Raw genomic sequence first — 19,804 nt, forward strand, 5'->3', positions numbered from 1 at the left:
AATGCTAATGCTGTTTTTTTTGTTGTTCCTAGCCTGTGGTGTATATGTAGATGCCAGTGGCAGAAGGTCCAGACAACAGGAACTCATGTGGCCTGCACCACCTGTACATCTCTGTAAGTCTCTTCCAAGTTTACAACCCTGTAGTGGAAACAGTGTGTTTTAGAGAATCCCATTTCCATATGAAGTACTTTTGGAGATTTTGTGCTTGAGAACATAGTCCTAAATTCCCAAATAGCTTTGAAGTATTGTTGGTAAGGCTTGTTGTAAGACATGTCTTTGGCAATACCTCAGGGGCTAGCCTGTTAGTTAGAAACGACACCTAGTGACTTTGGTCAAAATTGCATACCTGAAAGTGGCTTTCCCCAATTTCCAATGTAGCATAACGAGGAAGCTTTTAACAGTTTTGTATTTAGCTGTTGGCATACTTTGGGAAGTTTCTGTATCCTAAACTCTTTGTCTCTGCCTTATTCAGTTCACACTTTTTAAATTTCCAAGTTTGAACTTTGACCTCCCCATCCCTTCCTCCTCAGGTTACAATACTCCATATCTGCTGAGCTTCAGTGAGAACCAGGTGGATGTGTTTGATGTCAACAAAGTGGAGTGGGTTCAGACTATGCCACTCAAAAAGGTAAAGTACTTCTCAATCTGTGTATTGAATTGACCATTCTTCCAAGCAATGCCACAATTTGTTAAAAGTCCAGAGACGAAGCAAGCTTGGTCAGCATATCCAAGGACTGTAAGGAGACTATATGAATAAAATTCATTTCTTAGTGAGCATTGGCTGCAAAATGCATTGTGGGTACTAGTCAAAGGTGAAGGCCCCTAACTTGTAAACAGTTCTTTGTCTCAAACATGCATGTTTATACTCCGTCAGCCATTTTTCAAAACAATGTCTCGCCTTGTATAACTATACTATAAGAACTGTTTAAAGCTTTATTTAGTCAGGCTGATGTTTCAGTAAGTTTAACCTGCCTTGAAATCAAAATGAAAGATGAAAAACAAGGAATCCCCAAGAGCAACCGGTGATTTGGATTTTATAACTTACGTTTAACACAATCAAATTGCTTATCTCAAATTTTCAGTCACCCATCCATTGACCTTCTTCAGGAGTGGTGATTCGGTTACTTTGAGCACATGACTTTAGGGACACGTGACTCGAGTGATGATTCGTAATTTTCTGGCAGGTCTCTGTTGAATGACGGCTGGTGTACTCGAACAAACTTAATTTGAGTTTGAAAGGTACAAAGGTTGAAGTTATTTTACCCCTCTTTTGTTTTTTTGTTGTTGTTACAGACCCGACCACTGAACCAGGATGGCAGCATGGCCCTGTACCTGGGTGGAGACCCCCCACGGCTTATCTATCTCAGGGATGGCAGACAAGGTCAGCAACAACCCATCTCTTTCATAACCGTGTTCCTAAACATGCTAGCAAGTAGTAGTTGTAGTAGTCAACTGTGTTCTGCTGCAGCAATGCTGGCAAGACACTGGAATTCTCCAATGTACATGTACATGTACCTGCACAGGACCACTTTCACAATATTGCTTTTTCTTCTTTTGATTGATGAGCGAAGGGGACAAAACGTAATAGTGCAGAGAAAAGTTGCCTGGTGCTGGTCACTTCGAATGTTGTTAGACAAGCATGCAGAAAAGAATTACTAGGTAGTCTGGCCGAATTTTCCCTTGTCAGGAATTAGTGAGCAACAAAATTGGATTTGCATGTTCCTTTGTTTTGTAACTCAACCATGATGAACATATGCAAAATCATGGAATAAAAGACAACAAAACTTTGTTCTTTTTCTGTGAAATGCGTTGAGCGATCTGTCCAATTTTTTAGAATCATTTTGCAGTTACTTCAGTACTGGGAAAACCTTATCTGCTCCTCACTGGTTATTCCGGAGAAAAGAATAAGCGATCACTTACTGGTTGCAGTCTGTAGTTGAAAGGAGATGCTATAGAAATGAGTAGATTTCCTTCCATGTTTAACCCTGTCCCTGGTGTTTCTCTTCCCCACCCCCAGAGCGTGATGCTGTTGTGATCCAGGATGTAGCGGAGCAGGGGAAGGGTAAGCAGATGATCCGCTCTCGCCGCTCCAACCGACGGTTCTCCTTCAGGAACAAAGAGGACGACAGGAGCACTGCACGCAGCAAGTGAGTTTTGACTCCATGCTTTTAAATTGTCAACTCTTTTAGTATTTCTCAGAACTGAAACATTCCTGAATACTATTGACAGTACCTACTCTTGACAGCACAACTCTAGATCCCTTTGGATAGCAAAAAAAAGACCATGCAAAACAACTCTAGATCCCTCAGGACAGCACAAGAATACTCTAGACGGCACAAATCTAGATCCCTTTGTACAGCACAAAATGATTCTAGTCAGCACAACTATCTAGATCCATTTGGACAGCACAAAAAGACTAGGTTGATAGCACAGCTCTCTGGATCCCTTTGGACAGCACAGGAAGACTGTTTCGAGTTCAGAAGTGATCTATGGAGTTCTGTAGCATCCTATATGTCCAATATTTCATGTATAAGCAAAAGTTTGTCAATGCTACTGTATTGAACAGCCACTAATATTGAACAGCCACTAAGGGTGTGCATACTGGTGATTAGGCTTAACTGTTGTGTGTCCCCACATTGTTTATTACAAATGCAAAGATGAGACTTTGAGTTTTACAAAAAAAATTGTTTGTAGAATTGCCAGTAGAAGTGTTTAGGTGGGTGTCTGTTTGAAATTGTCAGATGAGTTAGAATGACAATTAAGGTAAGGATTTTTTCTTCAATAGCATTGTAGAAGTCACTTTCTTTCTTGTATCACAATTTCATCCATGAATGTTGGCAGAGCACCTCTCTGTAGGTTGCATCCGACCTATTTGTGCTTTTTTCTTTTCTTTCTCCATCCCATCCACATGTCTCTGTCTAACCCTCTGTGTTATTTTCTGTACCCCTCCCGGTCTGTTGTTTCCTCCTCTCACTCTCCGACCCCACGTCACGTGCACACAGTTTCCGATTCCCGCGCCTGGGTCGCAGGCGCCGCACGTGGAAGCTCCCCCAGAGTTCGGACGAAAGCGAGCGAGCGTATTTCAGTGAGCCCGATCAGAGCGAGCTAGCGCACGACAATGAGGGCGGGATCAGGGTGGGGCAGTGGACCCCCTGCGTCCTGCCCTCCGTCACTGAGTCCACGCTGTCCCTGGATGGAGAAGGGTACATACATGTCCATGTGGAGAGTTTGTGTGTTTGTGTGCACCTGGGGGCATGTACACAGTATCCTGGGGTGTCACTACTGTGAAGGCCTTGTACATTGTACATTTGTACATGTAGAATTCTAAGCATTCTTCCAACCAGGGTTCTAGCCAGCGTCCGTCTTTCAGTCCTTTGACGGAATTTTGCTGCTGCGGGCAGAGAGAAAATTTACCCGTCCCGTGACAGACAAAAGTCAGCATGTCAAGATTCTAATTGAACCAGCTGAATCTACCAGCAAAGTTTGCCTCTGAAAATAAAGGAAATAGCATTTCAAAATTTTCCAGGGGAGCATACCCCCAGACCCCCCTAGCACCGTCGCACCTTTGACAGGATTTCCATTCAAAATTCAGGGGAGTGAAAAAAATTCTGGCTGGCTAGAACTCCAACACAAACTTAAGGTATACTGGATCAAATTTTCATCGACCACTGTTACCTTCTTCAGGATCAATACTGATGACGAAGGCGACAGTCTTTGTTGAAGTTTTGATCCATGTACACCTTTGTGTTGGAAGAAAGTTTAGCATTGTACAATGATTACTACCAACACAGATGAGCTTCCATGATAATGTTGAGAGTGTGTGCACTGGGGCCATGTGCACCGTACCCTATGGTGTCACTACTATGTCGGTCGTGTCGTGTGTGTTGCACTTGTCATATACAGACTATGAATGGGGACCACATTACCCATACATGTATGACCTGGACAGTAGAAGGCTCTCCGCAATATTAACTATCTTTCAAAAAGAAAAGAAAGAAAAAAAAATGCTTCAATAATGCTGCCTGGGGTTGATGGACATGTGTATGTTGTTTTTCTCTTGCCTGCCCTGAACTGTCGTATATAGCACCTTGCACACTTCTTACACACCCTTGCATCACTCACCTCTCTCTACCTTCTGTCTTGAATTTTTGCCAAAACTTGGCACCTGGCACGAGTTCTATACATTTGTGCACCTTTGTGTTGAATTGTTACTTACATCTATAAGCTTTTACTTGTTTTAGTTAGGAGTGTATGGTTACTCCTGCATGTGTGGAGCTCTTCTCTCAGCTTGATGCATTTTAAGTTTCTGAGTCCTGTCTATGGCCTGTATTGCACTCACCTGTACATGTGGTTAAGAGACTGTAAAGGTGCTGTATGGTATGGTGTGGAATGTATACTTCAATCTGTTTCTTGAAAAGACTTGAAAGATGTCTACTGTAACAATGTGTCTGCACTTTCGGTCAGGTTAAGAATACACAAATTTATCTTAAAGTAACCACACGCTTGCTTTGGCAAGTAACGGTAGAAATGTAGGAACGTTTTGTGTTGATTATTTTTACTAAAAGCCCCAACAGTCATCAATACATGATTCGAAGCTATTTGATAGTTGAACATTTCTGTACAAATCAATACTATTAGGTAGACATTTCTATACCATATTATTTTATCACTGTCACATTAAAACTACTGGTAATCTTGAACACCTTACACTAAGATTTTGAATATTTTCACTTGTACATACATGTACATGTACATGAACTTAAGTATTTACCAAAAAAACCTTTGTTACTATTTTACAAGATTGATATAATTACATTGTCATTTTCCCCTTTTCGTTGAAATCTAAACTTGGTTCAGAACTTGCGCAAAGAACGGTACATTTTCAGATTTTAATTTGCTTCTCTCTATTCACAAGTTGCCATTATTTTTGACCAACCTCATGATCTTTTTTTTTACTGAAAGTCATAATCAAGCAATCTTGTTTGCATCTTTTGTTCTATGGTAGTCAATTTGACCACATGAGTCCACAGATCTGAACTCAATCCTGTAGACCTTCTTCCCTGTTTGTTCTATGGTAGTCATTTTGCCCACACCAGTCCACAGATGTGAACTCAATCCTGTAGACCTTCTTCCCTGTTTGCCTCCAGGATCCCGTCCGACCCAGAGCGCCGCTCCAAGCTGATCTCCGCGCCCATGAACTTCAACCACGTGTCTCACATGGGGCCCGGGGACGGCATACAGATCCTCAAGGACCTGCCTGTGGTGAGTAACTATTCAGGCAACCATACAAACAAATAAACTTGTTTGCCATAGCCTTTAGTTGCATTTGTATAACCTCCCCTTCTTCACTAGATGTTGATCGCAAAGCGACTGTACAGCAACTTTAGCTGCATTTGTGTCACCCTTAATTTTGTAATTTGAATATCCTGCAAGGTTTAGCACTATGATTTAATAAACAAAAACGTAGGAAAAAACATTAATGTTATCAGATTCTATGAAATTCGTTGAGCGATAGGTCAAATGTTTGGTCTCAGTTGCAGCACGGTCACAGCCTCTAGTGGCAGTACCTAATCATTCACATTGCTTTATCTGTATACTTCCTGTTCACACAATCTTAAAAAATGAGGTGTTTATTACCTATTAGCAATAATATGTTGATTTCTTGTTTCAGTATGCACAATGCTGCACTAATAGTTTGGAAGATATGTGTACATTTGTACTAAATTATATAAGTTTGCTTTCAGCAATGACCCTGTAGGTAATGCCACTTCTTGATAAAATTGTGCAAATTCCTGCAATCTGATCCATTTATGTCTTCATGACTATGACTATGAAATGTGTATTTCATCATTCCGTAATTGCAAAATTATATAAGACGATCATATCTAAATTGTCTCCTGTATCATAAATTAAGCTGCTGTTGAAGTTGATTTTGAGTAAAGCTTAATTTTTGCCTTTAAATATTTAATTTTTGGCTTACGTTTTGACCCTGGGTTGCCCCAACTTTTTCCACAACTGTACTGTATTCTTATCTGTCAGACTGGTGGTTTCTATGTTTTCTTGACTGTTTAGCCGTTCTGTTTCTGTTGGTATTTGTGGAACATTGTCCTGTGTACTGCCGTTGTGTTATGTCCCCTTGGGTATTTCGTTGTCCACAATTCTGGACAATTTGTTGGAAGTGCCTTAGGATGATGATGACAAACAGTTTTAAATCTGTACTTGATGTGATCTATTGTGCTGTTAATTTAATCTCCAAGCAGATCTTGCTGTGGCAAATGGGAAGGACTTTAGCCGGCAGAGGAGTTATTGGCCACAGCGAAGATCTGCTGCAGAACGCACCGGTCAAAGGCTATTATCAGGCAATTAAACTGCGTTAGGAAGAAGGTGCGAATTGCCCCGGGCGTGCGGGGCCAGGGATCCCGTCACGGGTCGGCTGTAAGAGTTCATTGTGTTTTCTGTGACATCTGGGGATTTCTTTGCTTCTTTGGTGTCAATAACTTACTACGTACTGGAGGAAAACAACAGCAAAACGCGTCAGCACGATGCGACAGGACGCAAGTGCAGTGGGGAGGGGGGCGCTGACGTCGATTTCCCCATCGAACATTTCACGAAGCAACGGCGCCTTTGTTTGTCTGAGAATGCACCGGACACCGTTAGAAATAATTCAAATCGGCTTCGCTGAAAATGCACGTGCTGATTATGTGGATACCTTTCCAAAATTTCAAGTTCTGTCTACGTTTGTACACGCCGATGTCTGTCCGTCAAATGTGACGAGCGCGGTTCCTTGAACCGAATCCAAGCGTATATGATCGGTAAAGATTTGAAGTTGCAGACATGAAAAAATGATACAGGAAGTGTTTAGTTAAAACGCAGCTTTTACTGCGAAATATATACAAGTAACAACTAGATAATAACTTGTTATTTGTGTACAACTGATAATTTCATATGTCGATACGTTGTCTTGGTGCGCTGTGATGCAGTCTGCTCCAGCGGTTTCGGGGGGAAGCCCCCGCTGTGAACTGGCGCGGCTCGCCGCGTTTGTCCCAGATACTGGCTCGGAAGGGTTGTAAAACGATAATCCCGGCCAAATTTAGCCAATTTGCACGTTGGAGGTAAGTGGATACTAGGAGGAGCAGAAACACGTTTCTGAAAAGATCGCTCCTCCCGCTGCCTTTGACCGGTGCGTTCTGCAGCAGATCTTCGCTGTGGCCAATAACTCCTCTGCCGGCTAAAGTCCTTCCCATTTGCCACAGCAAGATCTGCTTGGAGATTACTGTTAATTGTGGTGCTAGCTCTTGTATTTAGTAAATTGATTCTACTTGTTAAATGTTCTCTTAATCAAGTGTGATCCAGTTCAAATGCAGTACAATTCATTCTGTACTACATATCTGGATGTGTTTGTGTTACTAGTTCTCTGTCATCTTGGTCTGTCATTTGATAAAACGTAACAAAGGCAAATTGCTTGGCTATATGCTGGTATGAACCAAGCAAAGCCCATGTCACAGAAATTCAGGACCTTGTCACAACTTTGCCCCCAACAAGTCTTTGCTGAGTTAGGAGTAGTCTGGAATCTTATTCTATTGTTCGATTTCAATTCTTAACCAAAATATGACTTTCCCAGCTTTGCTTTCACAAATTCTATAGTTGGCTAGCTCAGACAACTTTTCTAGATACTTCTTCTTTGGTAAGCCACCTCCCTCACTTTCAACCATTTATCTAGATGTCTTTGCTCACAGCTACATTGTAACAAAAAACAATGGTCAGAAAAGGTTGGGAGGCCATGGTTGACTATTTGTGACAGGGGCTTTTGCCACAGCAGTAGTTAGTTTGTCTGCAGCACTGCTAACAGCACTGCCGTGATGCTGCACGTCCATCTAACCCTGGCGTGTTGTATCTCTCTCTCTCTACTTCTGCTGCTCTGTGTGTACCACTCAAGTCCTCCAAACACGAGCTCATCTCCGCCCCCACCAACTTCAACCACGTCTTCCACGTGGGGCCAGGGGAAGGCCTGGACGACCTGACCGATTTCCCTGTGGTAGGGCAACGCCACACACTCGCACCCTCTCACAACCCCTTCCCCCTTGTAGTGCCAATGTTTCCCACGTTTTTGTACAAACTTGTGCTCTGTTTTAATCTCCAAGCAGATCCTACCTTAGCATAAGATAGTATCAAAAGCTGGCAGAGGAGTGAAGCTGGCCTAGGAGTGTGTATGTGACCAGAGGTGCCCGTTTGACTCCCTTTGGCCGGCTATACTCCTTGGTCAGCTTTGATACTATCTTATGGCACCATAGGATCTGGTTGGAGATTGGCTCTGTCTATTGTTTAGCTGGGTTTATCCACTATTTCAAAGCAAAGGAGTCTCAGTATTTTCCAAATGTGATACCTTTGGGGTTGTCCTTATTGGTGTTGTTCTTATCGTCTAAATCCAAGGCTCCAGATTTCAGAACCCAGCAGACACATGTACACAATACAGTGGGAAACGTTGTCTATGCTTGAGTTAGTTTTGATATGTCCGTTCTTCTTACCTAGAGAGGGAAGAGAAGCTTTAAAAAGTCTACTGGTCCAGGCAAGGGCTCCCCGCTACTGTCCCATCACGTGAGACAAACATGCTTCTCTATACATTTTGCTGGCTGGTTCTGGTGAAGCTACGCTTAAGTAGCATGGATTCTTCTGTTTTTAAATCAAGCACAAAAGGCGTCTGGCTTTAAAATGCTTTGCTAAGCTTTCATTTCCTAATCTTTGACATGTCCTGGAAGATTGTGCTAACAAAACTTATTAAATGTTAAAACTAAATGTTGTACTCCTTAACCAGTTGGATGACTTTTGCTTATCATTTCTTAACAATTACATGTCCTGAATATTTATGAGACACAGTTGGTTCAATGATTTAAAGAAATCAAACAGTAAGAAATGATGTAGACAAATTCACCTGATCAACCCCATTTGTGCATGCATTACATTTCAGAACAACTATAGATTCACAAGGAAACAAAAAGCGTATCAAATTCTAGGGACATATAAAAAAGCAGGAAAATACAATCATATTATTATAATTATTTTACAGTATATGTAAAGAAGGTAAACCTTTTTGAAGGGGAATGTTAACAACTGCCACATTGTAAAATTCTCCATAACTTTCATTGTCTTTAAATGATGTAAAATCTAATAATTATGATTATCTTAAAATATAAATCATTGTAGAGGAATGACAGAATGAAACGTCCATTTCAAAGCCCGAGATGGCACAAATCAAGATTCAGTAATTCCCAAGAAATTCCATACAAATTCATAAGAAAACAGCCAGCCAGCCACGATGTAAACCATCACATGGTTCCTTTAAGAAACTGCACATGTCCACAATCTTAATTGCCCCTTTCCTTTTCTCCAGACCGTACAGCCCCGTCTGCCATCTGAAGGAGAAAGCCGATCGGGGATGGATCGAGTGAAGAGCCTGTTTCACCCCGCGCCGGCCGTTCCCCTGCCGCACGCGCCGGCCGTGCCGCAGCGCTCCCACACCATGCCGTACCGCGCCGGCTCCGCCACCGGCTTCACGCACGAACACAACGGGAACGTCCTGAGCAGGAAGGACTCGCCAGGCGGCTACAGCGGCCACAGTCAGCGTGCCATGCAGTCTCCCGACGGCTCGGTGTCTTCCATGGAGTCGGAGAGACAGAGGACCAGCATACAGTACCTACAGGAGTATGAGCGGGAGGACTCAGACTCTCCTAGACACTCCATAGGCACAGGTAGGGGTCTAGACAAGTAGTCATTGCTTTGCCTAGGCATTTGTAGTACTTCATGTCCAGCAGTACTTAGTTATGTGGCTTAGGCACAGGTACATGTACATATCCAGCATTCATTGCTTTTTGTAGACACAAATACATGTCAACCATTCATTACTTACATTGACATAGGTATATATTTGCATTTAATATGTGCAGTCTGCAGTCAGTATGTGCAGTCTGCATTCAATACATGTACATTGTGTGTTCCTTCCCAGTACTGTTCTTACTGTAATCTGTCCTTTCTTTCAGGATCCAACAACAGCTCCAACCTGAGCAGCCCCCCCAGCCCCCAGTCCCCCCGCAGGATAAGCTACACAGACCCCGGTGGAGACCAGCCACCCCCCTGGGGCCGCCCCGGGGGTGACCAGCCCCCACCCTGGGGGAGTGCGTCGGATGCGTAAATGTGACTGCAGTGCTGTGCTATGAACCAAGTGCCATCCAGTGTGCATGTGACTGTAGCCAAGGTGGTCCCACCAAAGCCTCTCTCAGGGCAGTACAGCTTGTCCAGCCTGCCCCCCTCCCCCTTCATAACCTAAGCAAATACTACGCATGTGTGTACATGTAGATATCAGGACAGGTGCAACAACAACCAACACCAGAACGTAGGTTATGATCTGTAGTTGTTTTGTTCCATTTTGCCTTCTTCACCGTCTATGGTGCTGTGACCCAATGTTGTCTCCACATTCTGGATGGAGAGATCGAGGGCTTTTCCAAAAATTCGGCCATAGAATTCACGAAAATCTAAGAAAATACAACCATCCGAGACTTTGGCCAGCACCGTATCTGGTTGCTTCATAGCATTTTAATCCACAAATGCTTATTAATGTTTTTATTATAGGCGAAATATCATAAATAGTCTATGGTGTTAGATTATACTCCTGGGGTCACTGAATTAAGAATTTTAAAAAAGAAAAAAGATAAGATGTAGTTAGGATAGTGCAGGCTTCGATGCCATGTGGACTTCCATGAGTATGTAGGTCCTAGTGTAACTGATTGGTACTGCAGCTGTTTAGAGGGAGGTGTCTGTAAATAACATGTATGGCACATGCTCTGTACAGGCCACATATAGCCATGTCATCATGCAGTGAGATTCACATCATTGTCCAAACTCTGGTAGGTCCAGACTGGACTTTTAGCGAGACCATTGTGAGATCTCAGGATGTTTGAAAACGAAGAAAGCGTAGCGTCGCGGAGGTAATTTTCATTCAATCGAAGGTGGAGGTAGCCAGAATGATATGATCAGGGAGATAGAATACTTGATGGGAATAAAAAAAATTTATGTTGTGAGACTACGTAACAGTCCAGAATAACAGGTGAAATATAGCAACCTGGACGTATAACTACTTTACCACGTGTATTCACTAAGGCTTTTAGCAATTTTATTGAGACAAGAGAAAGATATTTTGTCAGCAATGGTAATTGAGTATGGCAGCATTGCATGCGACATCTATGAATGACGATTTTCTATCGGTTTTATGCAAAACGTCCTAGGACACTGTACTGTGATTCTTGTGTCTTGAAGCAACCCAAGTAAGAAAGTCTAGATCGAAACATCTGACCAGTAGTGACGTCAGGTAGACATATAATGTATAATTATGTAATGTTGCTGGTGACCATATGAACAATGTATACTATTATTTGCAATAATCAGTTTCGAATAGCAGGTACCGAAAAAAAAACCTACATGTAATATTTTGTCTTCCACCCTTTTTCATGTGTAAATGTGTGCTTTGATTGACATTTGTGTACTTTTTTGTGAATAATGCGGCATCGTTGTTAAATATTGCTGTAGATGAGGAAAAAATGACTGCAGGACAAATTTTCTACTTTCCCCCACCCATCACAAGCTTCAACATGTTTCCGCCAACTTGCTTCACCCCCATATATATAGTCATTCGTTCATAATCAGGAAAACTGTAATAGCAACCAGGAATAGAACAAAAACAGGATGAAAGTAGCATAAAAACAACCCAGAGGACAAGAAGCAGTTGCATGTGTACAAGGTCACGCAGTCTTTTGTATAATATTCTTGTATATGTACAAATATGAAATACATCATGGCAATGTGTTACAACCACTGGTGAGTCCATCTATTCTTTGTTTTTTACTTCCTTATGTGTATGAAACATTGTAGGCTAAAACTGTTATATCCATCTGAACCACATAATGATCTACAATAAAGGAAAAAAATTCCAGTACTTGTATATGTGTTGCAGAATTTGTAGATTTTTTGTGCACTATAACATAGTAGAAGGCCATGTTAATTTGATTATATGGATGACATCCGATGTGAACCCCGCAACTGATGTGAGCGTGTGAATGAAAACAAAGAGTTTGGTACCCAAAAAGTTGTCATTTTACGTTCTACTTTATACAATTTACTGCATGGTCGAAAACTATTATTTAGTAACGGCTTAGAATTGATGTCATCCTTGTAATCAAATGGACATGGCCAAAATGAGAAAACTTGGAGACAGTTAAAATGATGGGGGAATTGCCAGTACTAGTGTTGCATTTAGCAATAGTCGATAAATGACATGTTTTCGTTATGAGATACTGTAAATGCAGAAATGTTTGCGGTGGATTAATGTTTGCGGTTTTTGCGGCAGCCGCTTCACTGCGAATTTAAAACCACCGCGAACATTTTTCCATAACAGTAAGAGACTACAGTGCATAGTGCTACCGGGAAATTAAAACCACTGCGAAAAGTCCATTTACCCGCTACCGCGAAATTAAATCCCCGCGAACTTAAATGCATTTACAGTACTTTGTACACACGTGTGTCATTTGTGATATTCTTCCCCTTGGGAGAAATTTTAGGAAAAATCATAGATTTACCCTCCATTGCATGCTGGCTACTAATCTACACTACATACATGTATATAGTGTCATAATAGACACATTTCCACAAATTCTTAATTGCCTTAATCATTTATGCACAGTCTGTATGGCAATATAGTAATCATCACAAGTATTATTCATACATTTACATCACCTTTACCAAGGTGGTTAGACGTTCGTTGCCTTTAACATAACGTGAGAAGCTGTGGACAAACCTTAAGTATGCATGTATTTCGTAGGTGTCTGGCAAATTGACGTACAAATTCAATCTTTGACCCCTAGCAGCTTTCTCTGATACTGCAGCAGAAGTATTTTTTTGGGGGGGTGGGGTGGGTGACAGGTACTACATTGCTTACACACCCAAGCTCAAAAGGTCTGAAAACATTCTTCCTAATGTACACTTCTATGTTATGTACAGAGCTACTAGACTAAGTATATTCCTCTCGAAATATTCTACCTTAGTATCATTATAGTCCAGTGTCAATTGCCCTAAACGAAAGATCCGTTTTGACGTCTTGTACTTCTCATGCAGGTCGCAAGGGCAGACTGCTAACAGCATAGCCTCCATAGCAGGCTTCTTGGCTGGGTCAAATATCACCCATACGTGAAGTACATTAAACTGCAGTTCAAGTAAGGCTTTGATTAACATCGCATGTGTTCAATGGTCACTTCCTGACAAAATATAGTGAACGTGACTAAATCAATGGATCATTCGCACGCATCATAGTCAACGTGACTAACATATGAAAAATGCATAGCTGCGAAAACACTGACAGACAAGGAACAAGTCCTCACTCGTTGACCCCATGACGTGGATGTCTAGTTCAAGACTAGTTCTGCCACCTCTGAACACCACTTCCTGCCTAGTCTGAATATTGCGGTCATCTTCCCTCTCAGTCCTCATCCATTGACCCATGACCTGGGCTGCCATGTCTAATCAAAGACTAGTTCTTCCACCTCTGAACTCTACTTCCTGCTGCTCCGGCAAGTCTGAGTTTAGCGGTCACTTTCCTACTCGGTGACTTCCTGCCACTCTACTGGCATTATGTTCAAAGAACTACTAACGTTAACTTACCAACGCAAACAGAGACTCTGTACACTGAGGAAATATGCCAAAATAAAGGCCCAGCCAAAAAATCCGCCATGGCGGCTCTAACAGTAGAACCAGAAATTCAGTAACAGCTCGCTCATCATTACTTGTTAAAAGTTACATCTCATGCATTGTACTAAACAGTACAAAGCTGGATCGTCCTCAATTGGCGAACGTTGTCTTACAACTGTGTCGGTAGAGCACACGATGCTGTTACAAATAAGATTTTTTACACCATATTGTTAGCGAGGTGGTGATTTGGGGTCCCCTCAGCAGGCGTCGTCTATCCAGTTGTGGACCCGCCTGGTCTCCCAGGGTCTGGCGCTCTTCCCTTCCTGACGTCTCCGGCCCTGATCTTCCAACTGCTGCCGCTCCGCCCGCCGCTCCGCCATCAGCACGTACCAGCGGTAAGTCTGCAAAACCAGAGGTACGAAGGCCCATTCACCAATTACGTCGTGTACACAAAAACATTGATTCGAAGAACTGCCTTCAGCACCTACCAGCGGTTAGGTTTCAGTCACAGGCGTGCGACCGTGTATATCAAGTCCGCGTATGAGGTCCGTACTGAAATCTGTTTTCATACGCTGTCCGGTACGCATAATACGCACCTCATACACATTTCAATCGTTTTGTGTCAGTACTAAGTACACCTAGTGGGCCGAACTGTGTGCATGTCCGCGTGCCTAAACTGACACAGCGATCGAGATGCGTATGAGGTGAGTATTGTGCGTACGACTGCGTATGAAAAGATGTCATTACGGACCTCATACGGACTTGCTCGTGTAAATTCACCCTTGGATAATTTTCCTATTTTACACGAGCATTAAGAATCTTATCCATCGTGACCATCTATACACAAAGTCCAGATTTTAAGAGTCTCTAACGCGGTCTTCTTTGGTAGTTTTGATAGTATCAGAATTAGGCTATACGTCGAACTTACCTGCAACATCAGCACCAGAATGTTCTTGGCGGTGAAAAAGATCATCATCTGATGCACGGAGTTGTACTGGATCATCAGGAACAGTCGAACCACCAGGAACGGCAGGTCCTGCATCAACATGGCCACCAGGATGGACCAAACCTGCGGAAAAACAACTCGTTACAAATGCAATACAGTACATCGTAAAGGTGTAGCCTAGCCCGTGAATGTGTTAACACAATCTCTCGCTAGCTGGGTTAATTGCCCCTCCTCGAGAGGTGGCGGCAATTGTAGGGCCGGCCGCTAGGAGTGAGATTTTAGCCAGGCTAGTGTAGTCACTAGTGGCTAGTGTAGTCATATCAAGTCGGTATGAGGCTGACACTAGATACCACGTAGTCGTAAATGTAAACGTACGTATGGACTCCGCATTGACGTTTTTCTCTACGCACTTCATACGCATCTCAGTCGTTTTGAACCAGTTTTGAAAATACGGTCGACGCTCGAGGCGATTTTGAACTTCTGTGAACTCCAGCCGATCTAAAGATTCGGTCGGCTCTTCGGCTTGAATTGTGACGTCATTGACACAGGCTCCAGTACTACCGTAAACACTCTATTTTTTTCCTTTCCACGAAATGAAATCACAACGAACTGAAATGCATTTATAGTATGCCGTCCCTACCTCAGACTCACAGCAACCGTGTAGGTTGATGCGGTCCAGTTTGGTGTCCTCCACGACCTGTCCGGTTTTGGTTGCGGTTAGAACCAGTGTGAACTGGATCAGGCTCCATGTCCAGAACACCATCACCATGACGATCAGCCCCTCGTTACACTTCACCGCGTCCTCCTTCACTGACTCCAGCTGAAACTCTGAAGGACACCAGTAAAGTTAGTGGTCTATGTATACTCACGTATATAGCGTTATACACTTTCAAGAGGACATAATATCGAACACCGATATAGTATATAAACATGTATATGTCACAGTAGAGATCACGATCCAGTAGAATCGCCGATTCTCCTAGGAGAGATCGCGATCGGAGTTTCTCCTAGGAGAGATCTCGATCGCAATCTGTACTAGTAAAATTGCCGATTCTACTAGTACAGATCGTACAGATAGTACAGGTTTGCATTAGATAAAATCATTGTTTATCAAAAAAATTATTGCTGTTTCCTACTGAAATTGGATCGGAGTTTCTCTAGGAGAGATCCCGATCGCGATCTGTACTGTCTAGTAGAATCTGCAATTGTACTAGTACAGATTGCGATCGAGATCTCTCCTAGGAGAAACTCCGATTGCGATCTCTCCTAGGAGAATCGGCGATTCTACTGGATCGTGATCTCTACTGTGACATACGAGGGGCATTCAATAAGTAATGCCCCTGACCCACTGCCAGTTGTCTGATCTAGATGAAATTTTGCATGTGTAATGAGTCATATCTCTATTGGTAATGTTACAAAAAACAGCTCTGAACTAATTGTGGTTACTGATTTACTGGTGTTTGAACTGAGTCAGGTGTGAAATGGACCAGGTGTGAAATTGAGCAAGTTGAGTGTCGCGCAGTGATCCGGTTTTCGTATTTGAAAGGACGCACACCAAAAGGGACTTTTGATGAAATGAAAAAAATGAAACTTATGGTGATGATGCCCCATCATATGACCTTGTAAAACGCTGGCATCCTGAATTCAAACAAGGCCGGAAGTCTGTGGAAACAGCTCCCAGACCTGGTCGTCCCTCTTCTGCCATTGATCAGGCATCTGTTGGAGGACCAACCTGGGATGTCCTACAAGAACGGTGTCCAGAGCTACATCAAATAATGGGAGAAATGCAAAACTCTGGGTGGTTCCTATGAAGAGAAAGACTAACAACTGTGCCAAGTTTCATTAATCTCCTGCTATGGAAAATGGGTCAGGGACATTACTTATTGAATGCCCCTCGTATATGTCCTGAAGGATAAGCTACTCTCCAAAAAGAGGTTAGGCTCCAGTTGCTTTTTGATGTTTTCAGGCGTTTTCATTGGGCTTTCTATTTTGTACCGTGTTCTTGATGTCTCGCGGCCGCCTTAAAACGCCTTAAAACGTTAAAAAGTAACCGGAGCCTAGCCTCTGATTCAATGGAGAGTAGGACAAGCATCAAATGGCGTCCTCTAATGTTAATGTCACATTTAAAATATCGGGCCCGGTCGGGCAGTTTGGGGGAACGAAAGTGTTGTACAGAAGACGACCATAACACAAGAGATCTTGCATATTCATTGCCATAGATTTTAAGGGCCCGAATGTCTAGGGCACAAACCTCCGACCTCTGGATCCACGGGCGATGATACTGTGAGACTGTGGGGAAGGGTTATCAAACACCAAACATCAAGTCAACCGAGGATGTGAGTAAGGCTACTCACCGAGGATGTCTGCAGCTATGCCGAAGTACACGAGCAGCAGTTGTGACAGTTGGTCCCGAGACACGTCCCCGGGCTTGGGCAGCATCCAGCGGCCCAGGATTAATATACACAGCATGGTCTGGTGCAGGGCGAGCACCCAGGCAGAGTCATCCAACGGGAAGACCTGAAATGAGTGACAGGAAATAGAGTTCAGAGGTTGTAAAATTAACCATTTATCAACTTAAGCTGACAGCTGCAGATATTCCAGGTCAGGAGGTCAATGGAAGAGGCGTTTATTGGGAGGTTTTATATTTGGTCCGTCAGTTTGTGTTCTTGAAGCTTATGCAGTCTCGTTTCACATTTATCAAATGCATTGATTCAGCAAATGAACTTTGCTGTTCATTTCGAGTTCCATAAATCTTGACGTCAATATAACTTTTGACATCTCACAATATCTTAGCCAACGGTGCACAAATTAACAGTGCACAAAATGTGTTTTCTCATTAAATCCGCCAGTAAAGATAAACGTTTTAACTATTTTGAATTTTCCTAATTTTAATGTAAACACCTAGTTCTAGATACGCTATTTTACGTAATGAGCTATTCACATTTCCTCGAATCCAGTACAGCAGATTTCAAGAGACTCGATGCTACAGACAGATTTGTATATATCTTTGGATGCCACAACTCCCATAATGCAAAGATAGTCAAATATATCAAAGACTGCTTTGCTATTATAAAGAGTAATGAAACTCATGATTAGCCCAACTCGATGTAACACTATATCAAAGACTCGTGTTAGCCCTTCTTGTTATGTTAATTAGGATATTAAGTCTTACTCTATACACCTACGAGGGTGAGTCAGAAAGTAATGCAAGTGGTTTCATAACAGAGTCGTTCTTTGATCGAATGAGTTGAAATTTGGCACAAAGGTTAAGACATATCTCCTCTTGGGATTGAAATATCTAACTTTGTTGCTCATTATTTTATGAGTGATTGAGCTACTTTCAAGGTGACCACACCCTTGGTATCCCGTCAGAAGAAAAGTGAGGTCCAATTAACGTACAATTAAGAATTTCCTTAAACCAATTTTTGGCATTGTATGAGACTAAGCCTGTACATGTAATAAGCTGTATTTCTCTATAAGCCACATGCTTAATTTCAACTCTGAAATCCGATCAGTTTTCCTTTTTTCGTTGCTGGTGTAGAGTGAGGTATACGCGGTCTTCAGGGTCATGAGATCTGCGGTGTTATGATTCAAACTTTCTGTAGCCTTCTTTCCCATTAACAAAGAGCAATGAAACTTAGCACACTTTTTGGCCTTTAAACAGTTAATAACTGTGTAAAGTTTCGTTTCTTTTAGTTAATGAAAAAGTAGGCTTTTAACCAACAACTCACGAAGTCGTGTATAAATTTAACAGCTCTATAACACAACGTACTGCATCCTAGCAGCTGTAAATAAAGAACCATTACGAGTTTAGAAATGAAAATTGGCACGCAACCTATAGAGACACTTGATATCATACATGTATAATTTCAACCTCCTACAGTGATTTTCAGTGGGTCAGATTTAGAGTAATTGATAGTCTGACAAGCTACCAAGGGTGTGTTCATCTTGAAATCAACTCAGTTGCTCATAAAATGATAAAGACCAAATTTAAAACATTCAATCTCAAGAGGACATATACCTCTACTTTTGTGCCAAATTTCAACTCAATTGATTAAAAAACGAGTCTGTTATGAAACCACTTGCATTACTTTCTGACTCGCCCTCGTATTTTGTACTTTGTGTAACAGTCGTTGCCATACATTGTACCATGCATGTACAAATGTCGTGCAATAAAGTTCTATATATAACGTTAATATATATATGTATATAGTCAAAAACTCCACCAAGAAGACTATTAAAGGACTAATAACTACGTGAACTGGTGGTCACTATAGACATGGGTCTTTATGTCGTACGGTTTTGTACCACTTGGAAAATTATCGAAGGGACAGCTAGGCAGACAGTGTAGGTCGGGTGGTTCTTATGGAAAGGTGGTCAATTACGTCAACGTTTCACTATAATATCCAAATCACAGGCGACATAATTTTTTACTGCTTGTCATCGCTAAAATCAAACGATCAGGTGCTCCATCCTGTTAACAATAGGTCTTTTACAGAAACCCATGGCAACCGTGGTTTGTCCTGCCCGGGTTCCGTGCGATCCGCGCCGTTACTGAGCTGCAGGAATCTCGCTGTCTTGAGTCCGAGGACTTAGGGACAGAAATCTCCGAGTCACGCGAGTAGCGACGATAGCCAATACTAGTAGTCCGTTTTACCTCATTTCGAGTACTGCACTTTGAGAAACTCATTTTCAGCATGCAAGTAAATTTTATGAATCACACATCAGCGCGCAGTGATTTCTGCTTGATTTCTGGGATGGTTAGCATGACGAGAAAGTAGCAAAATGGGAAAATATGTTGTGCTGTAGCCTAATGATTGTACTTGTAGAAGTGACACTATAGTAAGGTAGCCATGGCTATAGTTGCAGATGTGACAAAATTTGTTGGATTGTTGTATACGTAAAAGTGGCGCCAATGTGGAAGCCATGAGTGTAGTTGCCAAGTATATGATACCAGTATCACATACTTGGCCCTTTTGCTACACCAGCGCCCTTCTTGAATACGAGTGCCTTGTTTCTGCGATGTCATATTTTCTCACGTCAATTCTTGTAACAACGTTTATGATGTCTATTTTGAAGCTGTAGCCATCTTGTTTCTTGTTTTTTTGCTCTATTACTATTTTTGTAGTC

At 42.2% G+C, this 19,804-nt stretch overlaps 2 protein-coding genes across 2 annotated transcripts in view; one reads left to right on the forward strand and one right to left on the reverse strand.

The window, feature by feature from the left end:
- The window catches only part of LOC118426498 (serine/threonine-protein kinase MRCK alpha-like), a 55,581-nt gene extending 43,592 nt beyond the window's left edge, over positions 1–11,989 (forward strand). Inside the window, exons 43-52 of the mRNA XM_035835988.1 lie at positions 33–113; positions 531–628; positions 1,294–1,381; positions 2,018–2,147; positions 3,003–3,203; positions 5,148–5,262; positions 7,937–8,035; positions 8,530–8,595; positions 9,389–9,746; positions 10,035–11,989. Coding sequence (XP_035691881.1) covers positions 33–113; positions 531–628; positions 1,294–1,381; positions 2,018–2,147; positions 3,003–3,203; positions 5,148–5,262; positions 7,937–8,035; positions 8,530–8,595; positions 9,389–9,746; positions 10,035–10,186 — 1,388 coding nt within the window. The 3' untranslated portion in view covers positions 10,187–11,989. The remainder of the gene's footprint in view (positions 1–32; positions 114–530; positions 629–1,293; positions 1,382–2,017; positions 2,148–3,002; positions 3,204–5,147; positions 5,263–7,936; positions 8,036–8,529; positions 8,596–9,388; positions 9,747–10,034) is intronic.
- A 1,106-nt stretch (positions 11,990–13,095) lies between these two features.
- LOC118430428 (transmembrane protein 26-like) overlaps positions 13,096–19,804 on the reverse strand; it is a 9,338-nt gene continuing 2,629 nt past the window's right edge. The window contains exons 2-5 of the mRNA XM_035841293.1: positions 17,029–17,191; positions 15,315–15,502; positions 14,657–14,797; positions 13,096–14,129 (exon numbers count right to left, since the gene is read on the reverse strand). Coding sequence (XP_035697186.1) covers positions 13,986–14,129; positions 14,657–14,797; positions 15,315–15,502; positions 17,029–17,191 — 636 coding nt within the window. The 3' untranslated portion in view covers positions 13,096–13,985. The remainder of the gene's footprint in view (positions 14,130–14,656; positions 14,798–15,314; positions 15,503–17,028; positions 17,192–19,804) is intronic.

Source organism: Branchiostoma floridae, chromosome 1, assembly GCF_000003815.2.
Source record: "Branchiostoma floridae strain S238N-H82 chromosome 1, Bfl_VNyyK, whole genome shotgun sequence".
Classification (NCBI taxonomy): domain Eukaryota; kingdom Metazoa; phylum Chordata; class Leptocardii; order Amphioxiformes; family Branchiostomatidae; genus Branchiostoma; species Branchiostoma floridae.